At 45.0% G+C, this 22,230-nt stretch overlaps 1 protein-coding gene across 2 annotated transcripts in view; it reads left to right on the forward strand.

Annotated features, from left to right (window-relative positions):
* Positions 1-22,230, forward strand: part of IL17RD (interleukin 17 receptor D) — a 73,736-nt gene that overhangs the window by 42,021 nt on the left and 9,485 nt on the right. The window contains exons 2-11 of one of the 2 annotated variants that reach the window (XM_082739120.1): positions 267-324; positions 5,538-5,663; positions 9,473-9,591; positions 10,066-10,186; positions 12,555-12,599; positions 12,692-12,843; positions 14,671-14,736; positions 16,687-16,741; positions 18,000-18,110; positions 18,878-19,062. In XM_082739120.1, coding sequence (XP_082595246.1) covers positions 267-324; positions 5,538-5,663; positions 9,473-9,591; positions 10,066-10,186; positions 12,555-12,599; positions 12,692-12,843; positions 14,671-14,736; positions 16,687-16,741; positions 18,000-18,110; positions 18,878-19,062 — 1,038 coding nt within the window. The remainder of the gene's footprint in view (positions 1-266; positions 325-5,537; positions 5,664-9,472; positions 9,592-10,065; positions 10,187-12,554; positions 12,600-12,691; positions 12,844-14,670; positions 14,737-16,686; positions 16,742-17,999; positions 18,111-18,877; positions 19,063-22,230) is intronic. The other variant, XM_082739121.1, reaches the window with a different exon arrangement.

Below are 22,230 nucleotides of genomic sequence, written 5' to 3' on the forward strand. Positions count from 1 at the left end.
AACAGCGTGCTCCTATTGTCTTAGGGGAAGTGAGTGCTCTTGATGCTCTTGGCCTGGAAGTTAAGAATCTTCTTGGGCTGGAGGGAGGTTGGCAGCCAGTGGGGGAAAAGGGGCCCGGGGTGGGTGGGAGGAGTGGTAGACATTGCTCAGTGACTGGTATGACCCTGGGTCTTTGCAATCTTGTGTACATTTTGACCCTATGGGGATGTGTGCTGGAAAAGCAAAATTGGCTTCTCTCCTCATCACGTTCTCTTGTTTTCCCACAGGGAGTGGGGCCGGCCAGCAGAAACAGCGGGCTGCACAACATCACCTTCCGATATGACAGTAAGTAACTGGCTTCACCACTGGAGAATGGAAGCGTTTCAGTGATCTGAAGCTTACAGAGCTGTGCTTCATCAAGGACCCCGCGGTTCCTGGGGTGGAGGAAGTTTAACCTGTGCAGGTTAATCGATAGAGCTAAGGGGGCTAGTCTCAATGATGCTGCTCAAGTATTTGGGAGCTTAAATAGGTCAAGTGTCCACCGTTTTGGGAGAAACTATGTATGGAGACCTACCCTGATGTCTCCAAGACATAACCATGTCCTTAAGAACAAAAGCAGATGCCTGGAGGGGTCCAGCAGCAGACAAGTGGATGATACTGCTCAAGTGGGGGGATTCTAGGGAATAGTAGCGACTGTGGCCAACTGGACAGCCCAGGTCTGGTCCGAAGGGAGCATTGGCTTCTCCATTCCAGCTCCTTGGGGCCTTGCCTCTAAGTGTAGCCAGCTGTGATTTGCAAGAAGAAAGAGAAATTGGCATTTTTTGGTTTGTTTGAACATTTTTTAATATTGGTATCTATTTAAACATGTTCACAAGCCCAGAGTGGGCGAAGTGAACACGTGTCCCAGATTGGCCCATGGGTCTCCAGTTGGCCATCTCCGCAGGACTGGCTTCCACCTCCAGTGTCCTACCTGTCACTGGTGAGCATGGCAGGCCACTGGACTTGTCTAAGCCTTAGTTCTCAGGTGCTGTAAAATAAAGGTTAGTTTCTTCCTGAGCATCGTGTTGAGGCTTTAATGAGGTAATGCTTTTAACAGCTCAACTTAGTTGGCCTGTGATGTGCACTCAGTAATTGATACCTGCCAATATTAGAAGTCATTCCAGCTGGAATGGGAATACAGCATCTTTTTGGTCCTTTCTCTCAAGGAAGTGTGGCTTTATCTGGCTGAATTGTTTCCTCAGGGCAGGGTGGGATGCTTTTTTTCTGATTAAGCATATAGAATTCCCCCTCAGCAGTGCTTTCATGGTAAGAAGGTAATTATATAGAATTGTGAGCATTTTAGCCTTATGAGCCATAATTTATATGTAAAAATGTTAACAAGAGGAAGCTTGACTCCTGTTCAGTAACTCCTGACATTCAATTCATCTCTGGCAGAGGATTATGAATCCGTGTAAGTGATGGGTGTGGGTCACAGGGAGGCCTCTGAAATGATCACTGTGAAAGCAAGATTTTTGAGGTCGTGTATACAATCTAACAATTTTGAGATACAAATATGTGTGTCAAATTTTTGCCCATAGTTGCTGACTTGAGTACTTCAAGTTAACCAATGAGGACTTACATTTGAAACAGATTTCACATCAGTGGTGTGTGCATGCTCTCTGGGTAAATGTTACAATGCTAATGAAAGATTTGCAAGTCCATGATACTTAATTCAGCTAAGTAAAGACATGTGTTAGAGATCTCTATTTGAGCTACAGAGTTAATTTCTAATATATGCTCTTGGTCCTGGCTGATCTTGTATTACATTCAAGAGTTCAGAATTTTCTGGTCAGCTGCAAACAAGTATTTGCAGCTCTAATTTAATATGGGGTTTTGTGAAAGAGGATCTGTACCTGTAAAACTTAAAAGTATCTTATTATTTTCTTCATGAGACTAAATATTTGGCCCATGTGCGTGATGCCTGTCTCTTCGTCATTATTTTCTTTCTTATTCTTCAGCATTTAATTAGAATTTAATTCACAACTCAGATTGACTCCCAAGACATCTGAAGCTCGGTTGCATTTTGGCAGAATATCATTTGGGCATAACTTTTTGGTAACCAGAATCCAAAATGTAAGAGTTCCTAATAATTGGATCCAGGTTTGTGTAAAAAATTTATTCATTGTTTTCCACTGAAAAGATATTTCTTTCTTCCACGAGGAAGTTTCTATTACTGCTCCGGTGACTGGTTACCAGTTCTGTTTGAAATAGCTAAGAACAAATTACCAAGTTTTTCACCGAAAGCATAAAACTACAAAATCTTATTTTTCTACTCCTTTGCAATTCAATGTTACAAAGAAAGACAATGTCTTACTCTTAAGTCAAAAGCAAATTTTATAGGTCTCCATGTCTCCTTTCATGTTGCTTTTCTCGTTTCTCCTTCAGGCTCTGAGGGGGTAATGGCCTGAGTAGGTTGTAATACATTTTCTCCATTCTTAGACTTCATATTTGCATAATTATATTTACAGAAACCCGGTGAGTGCTAATTTTGGCATTAAGAATGAACAAAGGAAGAAAAAAACTGATTTGCTCTTATTCGTGCCTCTTTTTCTAAAAGCTATTTAAGTCAGAGGTTTCAATAAGTAGAAATGTTTGAATTGGGGGCACCTGGGTGGCTCAGTTTGTTAAGGGTCTGACTTCGACTCAGGTCGTGATCTCAGGGTTCTGGGATTGAGTTTCAGGTCAGCCTCCCTGCTTGGTGGGGAATGTGTTTGTCCTTCTCTCCCTCTGCCCCTCCCCTGTTCATGTTCTCTCTCTCTCAAATAAATAAATAAAATCTTACCAAAAAAAGTTTGAATTTTGACAAGTATGATGGGATCTTGTCTTTTTTTTTTTTTTTTTTTTTTAAAGATTTTATTTATTTATTTGACAGACAGAGATCACAAGTAGGCAGAGGCAGGCAGAGAGAGAGAGAGGAGGAAGCAGGCTCCCTGCTGAGCAGAGAGCCCGATGCGGGACTCGATCCCGGGACCTGGGATCATGACCTGAGCCGAAGGCAGCGGCTTAACCCGCTGAGCCACCCAGGCTCCCTTTTTTTTTTTTTTTTTTTTTTTTAATGTTGGGAATCTAGTTTAAGCCAGGATTTTTTGCAGACTGACTACCTCGGATTCAGAACTTACTATAGTAATCACCTCTGTGTTGAGGCTAGAATGGCAAGAGCCATGCATGAGTCATCCGAGGCTGCTTTCTGTCCTGACCCAGGGCTGGTCAGCAGTGGAATCCAAAGCCAGCCAGCTGGTCTCTTAGCTGCAAAATGTTTCCTCATTTGTACAATGTGGGTGTTAAACCAGATGTTTAAAAAATTTTTTTTTCCTCTCCTAAAATTCTCTTCTGCACCCAGAGGACACATGTTAAATGCTTTGGGAGTCCATTTTCATTAGAAGTAGAATTTGGTTTTTATTAATTATTAACATCTCTTCAGAAGAAGTAATACTGAAGTGTTGAGGTGGCTGCTTTTTAAGCAGATGGAGTTTATGGAACAGGTCCACCTAGAGCAGGTAGGCAAGATGGCGAGCCCCAGGCAGTGTGGGAGCTGGGAGTTGCCAGAGTGGGAGGGGGTGCATTGTAGTGCATGTGTGGTGAACTGCAGTAAGAAATTTTAAAAGGAGGAATATTATGTGCACATTGGAAGGCTTGGAAGGATATTTTTTAGAAGCTGGTAGTAGTTACCTCTGTATGGTGGGAGGGCATGGCTGACTTCTACATTTTTCTTACGTTCTTTTATTATTTTCAAATACCCAGGGAACGTTTTTAGTCATAAAAGTGGGAAATGCGGGGGCGCCTGGGTGGCTCAGTCAGTTGAGCATCTATCTGCCTTCAGCTCAGGTCATGAGGACTCTCTGTTCAGCGGGGAGTCTGCTTCTCTCTCTCCCTTTGCCTCCCCACTCCGCCCCTCATACTCTCTCACACACTCTCTCTCAAATAAACAAATAAAATCTTTTTTAAAAATGGGAAGTGTAGGGGCACCTGAGTGGCTCAGTAGGTTAAGCCATTGCCTTCGACTCAGGTCATGGTCTCAGGGTCCTGGGATCGAGCCCTGCATGGAGTTCTCTGCTCAACAGGGAGCCTGCTTCCCCATCTCTCTCTCTGCCTGCCTCTCTGCCCACTTGTGATTTCTCTGTCAAACAAATAAATAAAATCTTAAAAAAAGGGAAGTGTGTGGTGTGGTGTACAGCAGGGCAGAGGGAGTGGAGCAGATTCACTGAGCCTAGAAAATACCCCTGACTGCTTCACCTCAAAGTGAAAACACCCTGACTTCAGAGGCATCATGAGTCGGTTTGGACATTTGATGGAACTGAGGACTTTTTTGGAGCAGGTACCAATGAGAGTTTTCCATTTTAATCATTGAGAAAGAAGTGGAGATGAAGCAGTGTAAGAATCACGAGTTGGTATTTGGTAGGGATGGCTGGTGGTTCTCCCTGCATGAGTGGCTACAACAGCCCTCAGCCATTCTCTAGTGTCCCATTCTGAGTCTGGTTGGAAGCTTCCGGGACCTTTTTAGGATCCTGTAGACTTTGAAGTTTTCTTTAGCAATACCAGGTATCACAGGTGCCCCCGTGGTCATGGCTGTGTTGACTGCTGGCAGTAGGTAATGTCCTCACACAGTACCAGAGAGTTGTTCTTCATTGTTTGAGCAATGTGGAGCTCTTTGAATTTGGTGGGCATTGTGGGTATCTTTGCTAACATGTGGTGTCTGGGAACAGAAGTTTTACCTTCTAGATGCTATTAACATTGAAGGTACCTTTGCTCGTCAGGAAGTTAGTTGGTCCCTTTTGTAGGTACTAATTAAATTGTTAAACTGTCTTGCTTTGAGCCACGCCCCCATGAATCTCATCCTCGTCCTGCTTCCTTTTCCTGCTCACCTTGCCTCCAGGTTTCTTCTAAAAGCAGTCCCCAGACTATTTAGTCATTTGTTTTGTTTCAGATTACTCTCTCATGCTGCAAACAGATTGAATCAATGTACATAAGGATGGGTTTAGGTAAAGTGTCATAATAGTAAAAAAGTCAGTGCCAGGGGCACCTGGGTAGCTCAGTGGGTTAAAGCCTCTGCCTTCTGCTCAGCTCATGACCTCAGGGTCCTGGGATTGAGCCCCACATTGGACTCTCTGCTCAGCAGGGAGCCTGCTTCTCCCTTTCTCTCTGCCTGCCTCTCTGCCTACTTGTGATCTCTGTCATATAAATAAATAAAATCTTAAAAAAAAAAAAGAAAGTTAATGCCAGATACATAGTCAAATTGTGTATGTGTGGACAGATACAGTCACACTGTATGTGATCCTCCTCACACTGTCCTAGAATTTCACTCGAAGGGTGGTTAACGGGGTTGGTACTACACCCACTACGGCATATGATAGTTCTCCGACCAGTCAAACTTTGATGTCCTGTCTGGGCTTTTGCAGCACTCGTCTTTAGACAGAATGGATTTGGCCACCTCCAGACGGCTCTGTGTAATTTGAGATAACCATGAACCTCAAAAAATAAATGTTTTAATCTAACTGTTCTTTGATCTCCCAACGCTCCAGATTGCACCACTTACTTGAATCCGGTGGGGAAGCACGTAATTGCTGACGCCCAGAACATCACCATCAGTCAGTACGCTTGCCATGACCAAGTGGCAGTCACCATTCTTTGGTCCCCGGGGGCTCTTGGTAAGTGGTCAGATAGAGTCCGCCACGTGGCCGGTGTGGGTGGTGACCAGTGCAGGGGTCGCAGTGTGACAGCCTCCAGGAGCTGGGCAGGTCTTGAACTAAGTGTAGCTTAGGTGTGCTTGGGCCCAGATACACTACCTGCTTTGTTGCCAATACTTGCTGGACATGCACCGGGCTCGATGCTGGGCCTCGCGGCTCATCTTTTATTCACTTGGCTGTTACTGAGAGAGATGTAGGTTTGCAAAATGATAGTGTGTGGTGATGAATCATATTAACCCCTTGGCCTTTGGGTCTCAGCAGTAGTCAGGGGACAGGTGACCTGCACAAGAATGTAATGGCTTCAGCATCCAGCATTGGCCATCTCTGTGCCCACACAGATATCCAGGCCATGGCACATGCTGTGAGTTTTCAGGAATATCCAGTTTTCATAAAACCCCCTGATATCATTTTCTTAAAGATTTTTATTTATTTATTTGAGAGAGAGAGAGAGAGAGCATGTGCAGGGAGAGGAGCAGAGGGAGATACAGACTCTCTGCAGAGCAGGGAGCCTGATGTGTGGGACTGGATCCCAGGACCCTGGGATCCTGACCTGAGCAGAAGGGAGATGCTTAACTGAGTGAGCCACCCAGGCGCCCCCTATAAAATAACTTTATTTGTTTAAACCATGTAGGCTGGAAAAAAAAAAAAAACCAAAATGAAGAAACAGAGAAAAGCAAACCCACATTGTCTGGCCAGATTCTGGTTAGGGCAGAGTCTGCTATCCCCTTTAACAAGCTGATGATACACCAGAGAGGATGCGCTAACTGGGCATAGGACATGGGCAGGGCTTATTTGTTCAGATGGGCCTGGGTGCGAACCCAGATTCTACTTCTTACAAGAGGCCTCTAACCCTTGCTGAGCCCTGCTTTGCCATCTGTAATGTGCAGATGATTGCCTTTTGGTTTGTGGTAAGATTTCCAGACACATACACATGCAGTATATTTCTAGAAAGAGCTTTTTTCTTTTTTTAGAAGTTTTTATTTAAGTAATCTCTACACCCAGTGTGCAGCTTGAACTCACAACCCTGAGATCAAGGCTTGCATGCTCCACTGACTGGGCCAGCTGGCTGCCCCTAGAAAGAGCTCTTAAAAAAATAGTAGCTGTTGGGGCACCTGCATTGCCTAGTCTGTGGAACATGTGACTCTTGATCTTGGGGTTGTAGGTTCAAGCCTCACATCGAGTGTAGAGATTACTTTAAAATAAAATCTTTAAGAAAAACACCAAATGAGCGGGGGAAAAGTGGCTACAGTTATCATCATCAGAACCTGGTCCTTGGGGCACCAGGGTGGCATCTCAGTCATTAGGCATCTGCCTTTGGCTCAGGTCATGATTCCGGGGTCCTTGGATCGAGCCCTGCATTGGGCTCCCTGCTCGGTGGGGAGCTGCCTCTCCCTCTCCCACTCCCCCTGCTTGTGTTCCCTCTCTTGCTGCGTCTCTCTCTGTCAAATAAATAAGTAAAAGCCAAAAAAAAAAAAAGAAAGATAAAAGAACCTGGTCCTCAATCCTATTCCTTTAACATTGCCACTGAATCTTAGAATTTAAAAAAAAAAAAAAAATCTGGCTAAGGGAAAAGTACAATAAAAGCCTGGATTTCTTCATCTGAACAGGGTAAATCTCAGAAAAATCCGACTGTAGGAGAGGTGAGTGCAGAGCGAGGGAGGATAGATCAGACCCCCACGGGCCTGACTCACTTATCCATGTAAATACCGCTGGGTCTGAATGCAACGGGTTTTCCAAAAATAACATTATCTTAACATTTAAAGATAAAAACATTCTCTGTGGATAAACGGGAAGTGGTCACTCCATGTACGGCTGCACAGCGGAGGGGCTGGCCTGACAAATTGCAGGCTCCTTTAGAATGAAAGGAAGGGACGTGAGCGTGTGGTTGGAAAACTAACAGGTGGAGTGGTGAGGGCAGAATGTGGTGCTTTTCATGCACCGTGATTTGTGGGTGGACAGGTTCTGCTTCTCGGAGGTTCTTTCAAGTCCTGTCAAGGAAAACTTGCTGGGAGACGGAGAAGCATTCGGGGTAAGAGCACCAGCTTAGAGCCAGACATGGGCAGGGTTCGAGTCCCACATCTGCTGTTTAATTCCTTTGTGATCCTGGGCAAGTCCTTCAGGGTCTCGATAGCTGTTTCCTCATCTGTCAAATGGGGATAACACTTTCCTTCCATGGATGTTAGGAGGATTCCTGGGTTTTAAATGATGGAGAGGAGCAAATAAGTTTCCTCATCGGAAGCTACTGTATGAAGTTGCTACACATGGAAGTATGAAGCATTCAGGGTGTGATAAAGGTGTCCCTCTGATGTAAGATTTACACTTGCTGCTTCTACCCCCATCCCCACCCCCACCCCAGGCTTGGAGTAGTGGTTTTTCAAGCTGGTCTTTTAAAAATGAGGACTACAACCACCCAATCCCACCTCAGCTGATGATTTTTTATGAAACTGAAATGTACAGCCTTGAATCCTATTAATTACCCAGCTTTTGTTAAATAGCAGCTCTGGGGACATGGCATGAATTAAATCTTAGTATAAATAATAAGGATTTGTTCAACTTCTTTTTTTTTTTTTTTGAATCTCATAAGGGAAGTTCCTGTGAGATCTGCTAACTGGTCACTGGTCAAAGACCTTGGTTCTTGTTAGCATGTCTGAATCTTGGGCTGTGGGTTGGCTGGCTTTTACCCTCACAGGAAGCTTTGTACTTGAAATGCAACGTGGCAGGCCGTACCAGCACATTTTACACTGTGACCCCCCTGACAATGTGAAGCTCTCATTGTGCCTCCTTTGCCCTACTCACCGGAAAATATATGTTCTTCATCAAATAATTATAGGAGGGGAGAACCTGTTCAAAAAAGATTTCCCTGTCCTTTGCCATCAGTAATTGTCCCACCTGGTTAATTGCATCCTATGTCATTACTTTTGCCCTGTGGGGGGAAGGGTTGAAATTGTCTCCTTGTGTAGTGTTCAGAAAGAATGCGAAATCGATACCGCGCCAACGGAGGCCGGCTTCGGGGATCTCCAGCTGCGGTTGGACCGAGGCAGTTTCCATGGGATGCAGAGTGCTGGGGCTGGCTCTTGTGATCAGCAGAGCTAATCCTCAGGTGGCAGGAGGTTGGGCTGGCGCCTTTCAGCAGCACGGTGGGCGTCTCAGGTCTCTGACGGCTGTATGAAGAGCACACACTGGGCAGCCCTTGGGTGTCTGCCTTTCAGGCCTGATTAGAGCAAGAACTGCTTTGTAAATCACATAGGCATTCTAAACTATTTAATCTCAAGCCTAGGAACCCCTTGGGTGCAGACATACACTTTGTTGGGAATTTTGTGCATGATTCAGTGAACCATGCCAGCAAATACAGGACAAAAACTTAAAGCAGAAACATGGTTTGGGGGGAGTCGGGTCCTAGTCAGCAGTGGGAATTATCAGCCAAATACACCCCATCTGATGACCTAGAAATTACGTATTCCACGGTAGGCTTTTAGGATGAATTGTGACTTGAGTCTAAGCATTTGAACCCTGATGTCACAGAGGCAATGGGCATTTGTGAAATGGCTGGCTGCAGTAGAGCTAATTAATTTTCTCTGAAATCACCTGGCCTGTCCCAGAGGAATGCAGGGCATGCGGTTTTCCTCCCTTAAAACCCGGATATTCGGGCCGAAGTTAGAATTCCTTTAACTCTGTTGTGTAGGCGGAAAGGAAGGTAATCTGGGAGGCAGGAAAAGTGTGTTCAAAGGTAATTAGGTTCGCTTTTCATAAAAGAATTCTGCTTTGCTTAGGCATCGAATTCCTAAAAGGATTTCGAGTAATACTGGAGGAGCTAAAGTCGGAGGGAAGACGGTGCCAACAACTGATTCTAAAGGACCCAAAGCAGCTCAACAGTAGCTTCAAAAGAACCGTAAGTCACACGCACGGAATGTGCTCCTGAAGACACGCCATTGTTCTGGGGGTCACGCCATGGTCTGATTGAACGTCTGTGAAACCGGAGAAGGAGGGGCTGTGGGGTCTGCCCCTCCTGCCAAGGTGGGCGAGAAATAGCTCGGCAACACCTCAAGCCTGCTCCACGCCCAGAGAATCTCTCCAGCACACACCTCTCGGGTTACATGTCCTGGAAGGTGGGTTTGTGCTCTCAAGAGGGTGTGAGCTCTTCCCCACCAGCTCTGAGGTTCCACATTAACCAGCCGTGGCTTCCCTGCCAGAGAACAGGCAGCACTGCCGATCTTTTATTCCCGTTAAATGTGGTCCTGAAAACAGACCCCCCAGGTCTGGAAGAGTGTGTGGGTGACTGTCAGGGAGGCCTGAAGGTCTGGTGTGTAGGTGGAGGGTTGGGTGATTTCTTCATGATATCGTGTCTGTTTTTATTCCCTTTTAGGGAATGGAATCTCAACCTTTCCTGAATATGAAATTTGAAACGGATTACTTTGTGAAGATCGTCCCTTTTCCTTCCATTAAAAATGAAAGCAATTACCACCCTTTCTTCTTTAGAACCCGTGGTAAGTATGGCCTGCCTGCTAGGTTCCCATCGTGAAACTGCTCCTAACCCCAATGACTTTTGGGGGCAGTATATTGAAGAGCCCACCAAATACTAGTGCGAAACCAGCATGGTGAGGACAAAAGCATCCAGAAAAAGTATCCAGAAAAGCAATTCTTAGAAGTTCACCTGACCTGAGTTGCCCATTGCCAGCTGGTTCAAGAGTAGACATGATGCTTGATTTTTTTTTTTTTAAAGTGTGTGGGGGGTGCAGCTGCTGTAAGACAACTATAAATTAAAACCATTTGGGGGGGGGACAAAAAAGTAGCAGTTGATTTTGGAGATGAAGGGTAGAGCATGAAATAATTCCATCTTTTTTTTTACCTGTTATCAGGAAAATGGCTTCTGTGATTGTCTGTTTTCAGGATTACATTAAGACAGTCAAATCAGTAACCCTGAGATTGCCTCTTTCTAGAAAGTTTGTTTAACATCTATGTATCAGGCCCAGTTCTAAATGCTTTCTTTTTTTCTTTTTTTAAAGATTTTTATTTATTTATTTGACAGACGAGATCACAAGTAGGCAGAGAGAGAGAGGAGGAAGCAGGCTCCCTGCTGAGCAGAGAGCCAGATGCGGGCTTCGATCCCAGGACCCTGGGATCATGACCCGAGCCCAAGGCAGAGGCTCTAACCCACTGAACCACCCAGGCGCCCCTCTAAATCCTTTCTAAATACTGACTCCGTTTACCCCCATCCCGACCCTTCAGAGAATTTAATCCTCCCCTCTCCACTTATTAGATGTGGAGTTACACCCCCAGACGTTAAAGAGCCTCTGGCCGGGGCTGGGATTCGAACCCAGAAGTCTGACTGTGGGTCCACACTCGGCAGCCAGCTGTGCCGCCTTCCCTTTGCTGTCTGTTCCGCCCGTGCTGTGGCCTGTCTTTCCTCAACCTGAATCTCCGCTTTCAGATTCGGTACCCAGGCCTCCCGAAACCTGCCGCTGTTCCCTCGTGCCTTCCTGGTTGGGCTTTCTTGTCTGGCGGTCCGATGGCCCGCGGGCAGTCCGGTGCGACAGCCCTTCCTGCGTCCTCCCACGCGAGGTTGTTCTGTTCTCAGCTTCGGAACTCATACTCTGGTGGTTGTCTTTTTGCCTGCCTTCCTTCCTTCCTTCCTTCCTTCCTTCCTTCCTTCCTTCCTTCCTTCCTTCTTTATTAACTATAGTTTCTGTGCAGCGAAGTTATTTTATAGCACCTGGTCTCATTTTCTGAATTAAAATAGGATTCCATAGGGCAAAGACTATGTGCATGCTACATCTCAATGCCTGGCATATATAACCAATTAGAGGATTCGGATGCATTTATGAAAAGCTCACTTTGATCAGAATTAACACAGTTTAAGGTTAATTTTTCCCGTCGGAATCAACATGTCTATTTGGAGGTGAGGCGGAGGCAGAAGATGGAATTATATCACCGTTTCGGTGCCCTGGGATCTGTGGAGGCTGCCTTGCTTTTCTTGGCGTTGTGTGGCCATTTGCCGGGGGGTTCTCCCTGGGTGAGCAGCATGGCATCCTGGACCAGCTCTTGGGCCTCTCTTACTGTTTTAGTGTCACATTTTTTTTTTTTAAGATTTTTTCTTTATTTATCTGACAGAGATCACAAGTAGACAGAGAGGCAGGCAGAGAGAGAGGAAGGGAAGCAGGCTCCCTGCAGAGCAGAGAGCCCGATGTGGGGCTCAATCCCAGGACCCTGGGATCATGACCTGAGCCGAAGGCAGAGGCTTAACCCACTGAGCCACCCAGGTGCCCCTTAGTGTCACAGTTAAGCCCTGCTTCCAAGCCCTGTTGGTTTGGTGCTACTACCTGGTAGATGTCTCGATGCCATTTTTAGACTCCATCAGAACATTTGCTAGCGAAGGTCACAGCCATCCAGGACAGTTACCAGCATCACTCCAGAGTTCTGTTGTGCCTAAATCCCTGGACAGAGGAGCAGGGGCTGGCTTTATTTCTGTTCACAGCTAAACCAGAGTCTGTGGCAGCAGCCTGAACACAGTCCTCCTGCCCTTGGCTGCTGACCTTGAAACTCTGTCATGCTTGACAAGCTTCAAGAGTCTAGGTGACTTGACACTGTTTACATTTATTTGGCATAAAATGAAGCGCATTCATATTTTTATGTTGTCTGATTTAAATTTTCATGAGCTATAACTACACTGTACTGAAAATCATTGCTGAATTGGCATATCTTATACTTTTCCCCACACTACCCAGCACCGTGTATTTGTGTTTTATTGAACGTCCAACATTTTTATTTTATCATATGTATTTTATTTCGTCATCCAAGAGGATGAAGAAAATGTCAAACTGTGTGGAAACTAAAACTTTGCGTCTTTCTTCATAGCCTGCGACCTGTTGCTGCAGCCGGACAACCTGGCCTGTAAGCCGTGTAAGTAGAGCTGGTCCCATCCGTCAGGTCCTGCCCGCAAGGCGGTGTTGGGGGGGGCCCTGGGTGCTCACTCTGGTCCTTCCTCCTCCCAGTCTGGAAGCCTCGGAACCTGAACATCACTCAGCATGGTTTGGACATGCAGGTGTCCTTTGATCCCGCGCCACACACCTTTGGCTTCCGTTTCTTCTATCTTCACTATAAGCTCAAGCATGAAGGGCCTTTCAGGAGAAAGACCTGTAAACAGGTGAGCTGCTGCTGTACGTACATTCAGGAACACTGCATTATTTATTTATTTATTTTTAAAAGATTTTATTTTTTTGGGTGCCTGGCTGGCTCAGTTGGTTAAGCCACTGCCTTCAGCTCAGGTCATGACCTTGGAGTCCCATAATCTAGTCCTTCATCGGACTCCCCCCTGTCATGCTCTCTCTCATTGGTTTTATTTTTATTCTCTTTATTTTTTAAAAGATTTTATTTATTTGAGAAAGAGAGAGAGCACAGAGGGAGAGGGAGAAGCAGACTCCCTGCTGAGCAGAGAGACTGATGCAGGGCTTGATCTCAGGACCCCGAGATCATGACTGGAGCCGAAGGCAGATGCTTAACTGACTGAGCCACCTAGGTGCCCCAATATATGTTTTAATGTGACCCTTGTGCCCCTGGAATTTGGATGGTTCAATGTGAATATGAGGCTTTATCTCAGCAATTGGTAGATAATCCAGAATGTTAGGTCTCATGGACAACCCTCACTCTCTAGTTATCTACACACCTGCTATCCTACGGGGGATGAAACCTGGGAAAGGTATTACCAAGGAACCAAAAGAATTAAGTATTTCTAGTTCATTCTGCTGTATTTTATTTTTAAAAGGTTTTACTTATTTATTTGAGAGAGAGAGTGAGAGAGAGCATGAGAGGGAGAAGGTCAGAGGGAGAAGCAGACTCCCCATGGAGCTGGGAGCCCGACTCAGGACTTGATCTCGGGACTCTGGGATTGTGACCTGAGCCAAAGGCAGTCGCCCAACCAACTGAGCCACCCAGGCGCCCCCATTCTGCTCTATTTTAAATATTAATTGGGTGCTCACTGTGTGCCAGTCACCATGTTTTATGCTGATTGAATCCTTACAACTCTATGCAACAGAGGCTGCTGTCACCCCACTCTACAGATGGGCAACCCAAGGCTCCGTGAGGTCATCTGGCTTGCTCAAAGTCACACAGCTAGTCAGTAGAAAATCACATCTTGGAGCCAAGGCACTAAGCTTTCAGGGGCTTACTGATTGTACACATAGACCAAAGTTAAGTAGAAACTCAACAACCAAGTTCTTAAACTGAGGGCTGTCAGCAAGAGGGGCAAATGTCTTGTGGAAGACCACAGGACCGGCCTCTAGTAAGCACCAAGAGAGGTTTTTGGTCATGGTAGCAGAACCTAGCACCTTCCTAGATGTGCTTCTGTCCTGTTGAGTTTTGCTTTCCTGTGGGCTCTCACTTCTGTCCTTGACCTCCCGTCGAAATTACAGCGTGTAAAATATGCACAAACATGGGCAGGTAATTTCTTTCCTCACCCTTTCAATAAGTAAAGGGTATTCTAACTAGGTTCCTTGTCTGCAAATGAAATAGTCCTGCTGAGGGCCTCACTAAGTACAGACTATGACAGGGGTCCTGCGCTCTCCTGGGCTTTCCTATCAGAGTGAAGGTCAAATCCTGTGTAGCAGTTAAACAGGGTTGCTTACTGATCTAATTAATCTATTCTGAACATGGTCAAGACAGGTGGCAAGTGTCCTTCAGCTCTGGGAGAAAAGAGAGGTCCGGATGACCCTCATCTAAGAAGTGAGTTTTTTTGTTTTTTTTTTTTTTAAGATTTTATTTATTTATTTGACAGACAGAAATCACAAGTAGGCAGAGAAGCAGGCAGAGAGAGAGAAGGGGAAACAGGCTCCCGCTGAGCAGAGAGCCCCATGCGGGGCTCGATCCCAGGATCCCGAGACCATGACCTGAGCCAAAGGCAGAGACTTAATCCACTGAGCCACCCAGGCGCCCCTAAGAAGTGAGTTTTTAAAGGGTTGGTGTTGTTGCTTTGCAGGAGCAAAATACAGAGACAACCAGCTGCCTCCTTCAAAACGTTTCTCCTGGGGATTATATAATTGAGGTACGTATAATTCAAGAAAGTCCTATTACTAATGCTACAGAGTGAATCTAGTTCATGAAGAATTCCGACTGTTTACAACACCAAAATTTCAAGCCATTGAAAGTAATGCATAGTTGTATTTTTACATAGTCCTCAACATGCTTTTTAGAAAGTTTATACGTATTCAGTCTTTGATGTTTCTCTTTCAGCATTTAAAATAGTTCATATAAATATTCTTATGAAACCATATAGTCCACATAATCATGATTTAGAATTTCTATACAGTATTCCTTTGTAGGAGAGGAAGAAATTCCTTCTTTCCTCCCTGGGTTCTTCCGGCTGGTTTAGGAATTAAATTGACGTGAGACAGATTAAGGGGAGAAAAAAACCAGGGTCTTACTCAGTGCGCACAGAGGCCCCAAAATGAAATTGAAACCCAAGGAAATGACAAAGGCAGGCACAGTTGTTATGCTTTTTGGACAAAGAGATAATAAATTTGTGAAGAATTGACAGGATAAAGAAAATAGATGTTTGGGAGCTTTAATTAGGAAAGGGTTCTAAGTGGAATTTAGGCTGAGTTAATAAATTAGACAAAGAAGTAACAAGGTTTGTTTCTACAGTTCTCTCGACTTTAAAGTCCCTATCTCAGAAAATTAAGGATGTCATTTTTACTTTACAGGGAAGTGAGGGTCTTTGTCATATGGGAGATCTATTTTCTGCTTTCAGGGTACAGAGGGATGGTCTGAGGGTCCTTGTACTATTTCTTTCTCCAGTAGTTATATTACAAAATATTTATTAGTAGGCCATTGTGTTACCTACTGCGGCAACCTGCTCTGGGCCCCGGCTACAAAAATATCTTTTTTTAAAATTTAGATTTAAAAACTTTTATTTTTATTTTATTTTAAAATTTTACTTATTTATATGTCAGCAAGAGAGAGAGAGGCAGTCATAGGGCAATGCAGGCTCCCCACTGAGCAAAGAGCCTGACTTGGGACTTGATCCCAGGACCCTGGGATCATGGCCTGAGCCAAAGGCAGGCATTTAACCGACTGAGCCACGCAGGTGTCCCTCAAAACTGTTAGTTAAACAGAAAGGAAACGTTCTGCCCATTATATCTGCCTATACTTCTCTAGGTTTCTGCTGACATTTTCAATATCCGTATACATGAAGTTCTAAAATACCACTGAAAAGGGCGCCTGTGTGGCTCAGTGGGTTAAGCCACTGCCTTCGGCTCAGGTCATGATCTCAGGGTCCTGGGATCGAGTCCCGCATCGGGCTCTCTGCTCGGCGGGGAGCCTGCTTCCCTCTCTCTCTCTCTCTGCCTGCCTCTCCATCTACTTGTGATCTCTCTCTGTCAAATAAATAAATAAAATCCTTAATAATAAATAAATAAATAAATAGATAGATAAATAAATAAAATACCACTGAAAAAAGCAAGCAAATGATAGTATTTTTCCTCTTTTATTTTAGATTCCTTTTCCAGTATCAAACATACCCCAAAAATAGGAATACAAGAAAAATAGAAAAGGAAATGAAAACTTTGTTCACAGCCCTGCTATTTAGAGACGGTGAACACGTCTTAACGTTTGGGGAGACACACATGTTGTAGGACTCGGTAGTAGTCTGTGGTTTTGAACAGACACACCCGCCGAAAGCATCAATGGCGGCCCAGTAAAATGAGCGACAGGATGCCATTATAATGGAGGATTGTTAGAACGTGGAACTCACTAGCTGAGCTCACCAGTGAATGAACAACGTTTGATTCACGGAAGGTGATGAGGTTGAGAGTGTTGAGTTGGTAACGCGGGGATTTATCTGATCTAATGTCTAGTCTCTCAGCTCGTAAACGAGCCTAGGCATCCGCTCGCCGTCCTCCTGCCCCCACACTGTCCACGGATGGAAAAGTGAATGAAATCTGTTGAGATGTTATTGCTTCAAAAAAATAATGATACAACATCCTCTGTTTTGCAGCTGGTGGATGATACTAATACAACAAGGAAAGTGATGCATTATGCCTTAAAGCCAGGTATGATTTTTTTTTTTTTTTTTTTTGCGTGAAATGTTGGCTCTGGAATACAGTAGACCATGCTATTTGATACTTTCTGTACTTCATGGTTTAGAAAATCAAAACACAGCATTTGAGTTCTTCTCTCTCTTTTTTTTTTTTTTTTAAAGATTTTATTTATTTGTTTGACAGAGACAGATCACAAGTAGGCAGAGAAACAGGCAGAGAGAGAGGGGGAAGCAGGCTCCCTGCAGGGAGCCTGACGCGTCACTCGATCCCCTGGACCCCGAGATCATGACCTGAGCTGAAGGCAGAGGCTTAACCCACTGAGCCACCCAGGCAACCGAGTTCCTCTCTTTTAAAAGATGTCCCCTCAGGGGTACCTGGGTGGCTTGGTTGGTTGAGTGACTGAGTCTTGACTTTGGCTCCAGTCACGATCTTAGGGTCGTGAGATCGAGCCCTGTGTCAGGGTCCGTGCTGAGAGTAAGGATTCTACTTAAGATTCTCTTTCTCCCTCTCTCCCTACCCACCTCACTCTTCCAAAAATAAATTAATAAATAAAAATATTCCATCAAAACAACTTTCCTTCCATCCTAATGTCGATGCCTGGAAGACGGAGGCCAGTGTGGTTGGTGTGTATGTGTGGGTGTGTGTCTATGTGTAGCTGGGACCAAATAGTCACTTGTCCTTGGAAGAAAAGTGGTGGGAGGTGAGGTTTCCCAGGGCAAGATTCTCACAAGTATTTACTGTCCGAGTGACTCTGTTGAATAATATTTTACATATTCTTTAAAAGGAATCCTTTTATAAACACCAGACCAGTACTAACTAGAGAAAGTGGTCAGGGCTCCCAGAACCTGTTACACTGCTTATGTTTAAAAAGAGGAAAAGAGGGGTGCCTGACTGGCTCAGTCAGTAGAGTGTGGGACACTTGATCTTGGCGTTGTGAGTTCAAGCCCCACATTGGATGTAGAGATTCCTTAAGAATAAACTCTTTAAAAACAAAATAAGGGGGGCGCCTGGGTGGCTCAGTGGGTTAAAGCCTCTGCCTTCGGCTCTGGTCATGATCCCAGGGTCCTAGGATTAAGCCCCGCATCCGGCTCTCTGCTCAGTGGGGAGCCTGCTTCCTCCTCTCTGTCTGCCTCTCTGCCTACTTGTGATCTCTGTCTGTCAAATAAATAAATAAAATATTTAGAAAAAAAAACACAAAATAAGGGAGAAAAAAAATTCTCTTTGAATTTGTGCTGCTTAAGTTTCAAGCCTTGTCTTTGACATTTCCCAGCACACTCCCCATGGGCTGGGCCCATCAGGGCTGTTGCCATCACTGTGCCTTTGGTTGTCATCTCGGCATTTGCGACCCTCTTCACCGTGATGTGCCGCAAGAAACAACAAGGTATCTCTTTGCGTGGTGTGTTCCCCCCAGGTGGGCAGGACATCAGCTAACAGGGGGGACCCTGGGAGTCCTTGGGCCAACACCCCACTGTGCCCCCCAACCAAATGGGTATCTGGGAAGCCATGTGGGTCCTGTAGTTCCTAGCATTAAGATACTTGACTTTTTAACCGCAGGAGCTATGAACATGAAGCCATAATTCTGTTCCCAAACTTAGGGTAGTAAATTCAAGAACATAAACGAAGCCTGAAAGTATGAGCTACAGGAGAGGCAGGTGTTGGGCGTGAACTTTTTAGGGAGCTTGGAAATGTTTTCTATCTTAATCTGAGTGATGATATATACTTAGATTAAAGCTTACCGAGACAACTCTTAAGATTTATGCACTTTACCTTTGTAGGTTATACCTCAATAAAGGGGTTTTCTTTTGGTTTTGCCTTTTTTTTTTAAAAGAAGGTCAGCTCTGTTAGTCCTTAATTGGGCTGGTAGGTACACTTGATTGCAAGATCTGCTTCTGGGTGCTCTCCACTGACCAGAGTGGTCCCGATAGTTTTCTCGGCTTACCCAAGCTCATTTTCAGGTGAACAACCCATTTTGGCCATTTGTTGCTCCACTGGAGAGATTAGCTGTCCTGTTTCCAGTAGGGAACCCAGGGACTGGGGACTGGGAGTATCAACTATTGTTTCTTGAAGATGGCATTAGGTCCCTGAGTCTTAGGGCACAGGACAAAGCATTGCTTGTAGGCATCAACCCTATCTTCTTTTCCAATTTAGAAAATATATATTCACATTTAGATGAAGAGAGTTCTGAGTCGTCCTCGTACACCACGGTGCTCCCCAGGGAGAGGCTCCGGCCACGGCCCAAGGTCTTCCTCTGCTATTCCAGCAAAGATGGCCAGAACCACATGAACGTTGTCCGGTGTTTTGCCTACTTCCTCCAGGACTTCTGTGGCTGTGAGGTGAGGAATCAGAAGTCTCTTCTCTTCCCCCTGAGGAAGGACATGTGCTCCCTGTGTTCTCCACGCTCGCTCCCTCCCTCCTGGCTTCCTTGGGCAACACCTGCCCTCCCCCAGTGCCTAGCCCCCTTCCAAATTGGGGTCAGCCTCACACTCCTCCTTCAGTCTGTCGTGCCCATCACCAGCACGAAATGTTCCCGAATCCTTAGTCCTAACCCTTCTTAGAGGCCTCTTGAGGCACCTACCTGGCAGGAAGTTTGATAAACATCAAGAAGACCGTGCGGTTGGGACACCTGGGTGGCTCAGTGGGTTAAGCCACTGCCTTGGGCTCAGGTCATGATCTCAGAGTCCTGAGATCGAGTTCCGCATCGGGCTCTCTGCTCAGCAGGGAGCCTGCTTCCCTCTCTCTCTCTCTCTGCCTGCCTCTCCGTCTACTTGTGATTTCTCTCTGTCAAATAAATAAATAAATAAAATCTTAAAAAAAAAAAAAAGAAGACCGTGCGGTTGTCTGGAGGGGTATGGCCCATGCCCTGGGAACACGCAAAAGGAGTGGGGGAAGGTGGTCACTCAAGACATCTTGGTGAGCCTTGACCGGTCAGAAAGAGGTTGGAAGATCAAGCAGGGGATTTAGACAATACTTTGGAGGAGTTTTGCTAAGAAAGGAAAACAATAATGTATCAAGGACTCAAATGGTCTGCCTCAGTTTCTTGCCTGTTCTCGAGTTAAACTATGAATATGTAGCTTTTCTATGTCATAGGGCTAATTTTAGAGTGAAGTTTGAAGCTCTCAAGGAAGGCACACCCTATTTCTTACCAATGCAAGAACTGTACAATGGCTGTGTAATTAAAGTTACTGGTGCTTTGATACTGCCTGCTGGTGGGTTTCTCAGTCTCTCCATGTGCCAAGGCTGCCCCCTAGTGTCCATAATGCCTATTTACAAGGCTGACATGGGCGGACCCCCAGCCGGTACTGAACAACCAATTGGAACCTCTGGCTGGTGCCACAAGGTCTTCAAAAGACCCATGTGCTCTGCTTTGTAATTAACTAGCCTCCGGGGTGGGGAACACTTCTTCCAATTGTGAGTGTAGTAGTACTTACTGTAGAAATTTTGGAAACTGGAAAAAATGACCTGTAATCTCACCCTGGAGGAAGAGGATCCACAGTTAATATTTGGTGTATTTCCTTTCCAGTTTTTTCTACATAGATGAACTCATGCATATGGTTTTGCATATGGGGGGGTATTAGAATGATTTTTCTGTCTTTTCATTTAATAATTCTTTACACTATTGGAAGTTCTACATAAACTGCAATTTTATTTTATTATTTAAAGTTTTTATTTAAAACCCATCAGTTGGGCACCTGGGTGGCTCAGTGGGTTAAGCCACTGCCTTCGGCTTAGGTCATGATCTCAGGGTCCTGGGATCGAGTCCCGCATTGGGCTCTCTGCTCAGCAGGGAGCCTGCTTCCTTCTCTCTCTCTCTGCCTGCCTCTCAGTGTACTTGTGATGTCTCTCTGTCAAATAAATAAATAAAATCTTTAAAAAAATAAAAAATAAAACCCGTCAGTTAATATACAGCGTAATAGTAGTTTCAGGTGTACACTATAGTGATTGATCCCTTCTATACAACACCCAGTGCTCATCTTGACCAGTGCCCTCCTTAATCCCCATCACCTATTTCACTCCTCCGCCATCCACCTCCCCTCTGGTAACCATCAGTTGGTTCTCTTGAGTTAAGAGTCTGTTTCTTGGTTTGCCTCTTCCTTTTATCCCTTTAGGATGGTTTTTGTTTCTTAAATTCCACACATGAGTGAAGCCGTATGGTATTTGTCTTTCTCTGACTGACTTACTTTGCCTAGCACAGTACTCTCTAGGTCTATCCACGTCATTGCAAATGGCAAGATTTCATTCTTTTTTAGAGCTGAATAATATTCCATTGTAGCTATACACACACCACATCTTTATCCCTGCATCAGTCAGTGGACATCTTGGCTCTTCCCATAATTTGGCTATTGTTGATAATGCTGCTATAAACACCAGGGTGTGTATATTCCTTCCGATGTGTGTTTTTGTATTCTTTGGGTAAATAACCTAGTAGTGCAATTACGGATTGTAGGATAGTTCTGTTTTTAACTTTCTGAGGAAGCTCCATACTGCTTTCCAGAGTGGCTGCACCATTTAATTTTAAAGAGCCAATTTTATTTTTTTTTTTAAGATTTTTATTTATGTATTTGACAGAGATCACAAGTGGGCAGAGGCAGGCAGAGAGACAGAGGAAGGGAAGCAGGCTCCCCACTGAGCAGAGAGCCTGATGCGGGACTTAATCCCAGGACCCTGGCACCATGACCTGAGCCGAAGGCAGAGACTTTAACCCACTGAGCCACCCAGGAGTCCCAAGAGCCAATTTTAAATAGTGATCCATAATATCATTTCACTATAATTGAGTTATTTCCTATTGCTAAAGAGCTCACTAGTTCAGTTTTACCTCATTTCTGATGACTTTCCAGAGCTGGAAGCCTGGAAATGGAATGGCTGGGTCAAAGATGATAACATTTTAAAAATGCTTGGTATATACTCCCAGTTAGCTTTTATTTATTTTTTTAAAGATTTTATTTATTTATTTGACAGACAGAGATCACAAGTAGACAGAGAGGCAGGCAGAGAGAGAGGAAGGGAAGCAAGCTCCCTGCTGAGCAGAGAGCCCGATGTGGGGCTCGATCCCAGGACCCTGGGATCATGACCTGAGCCGAAGGCAGAGGCTTTAACCCACTGAGCCACCCAGGTGCCCCCCCCCCCCAGTTAGCTTTTAGAATGTATAATGCTAGTGAGAGTTAAGGCAATTAATTAATTAAGTCAGTTCAGGATTATTTTCAGCAAGTGGGTGGATCTTGGGGACTGCCAAAGAGGAAGACAAAGTCATTTCAGAACCCCCTTCCCCATAAGAGACTGTGGCTCCTGTTCAGGCATAGCCACTGAGAATTCGTTTCTGGACTACAGAAGGAAAGAGGCAATTAAACTGCCAAGAGACGTTTCAGCAGAATCAGATGAAAATGGTCTGAGAAGGTGAAGTCCTCTGAGGGGCACATGCATGCCCCATTTTCTTTGCTTTGTGGGTGCCCCCACCCCCAGCTCCCTCCCAGAACCTCCTTGGGATTAAAGGCCTTATATGGCCT

This window comes from Mustela nivalis, assembly GCF_964662115.1.
Source record: "Mustela nivalis genome assembly, chromosome: 1".
NCBI lineage: Eukaryota > Metazoa > Chordata > Mammalia > Carnivora > Mustelidae > Mustela > Mustela nivalis.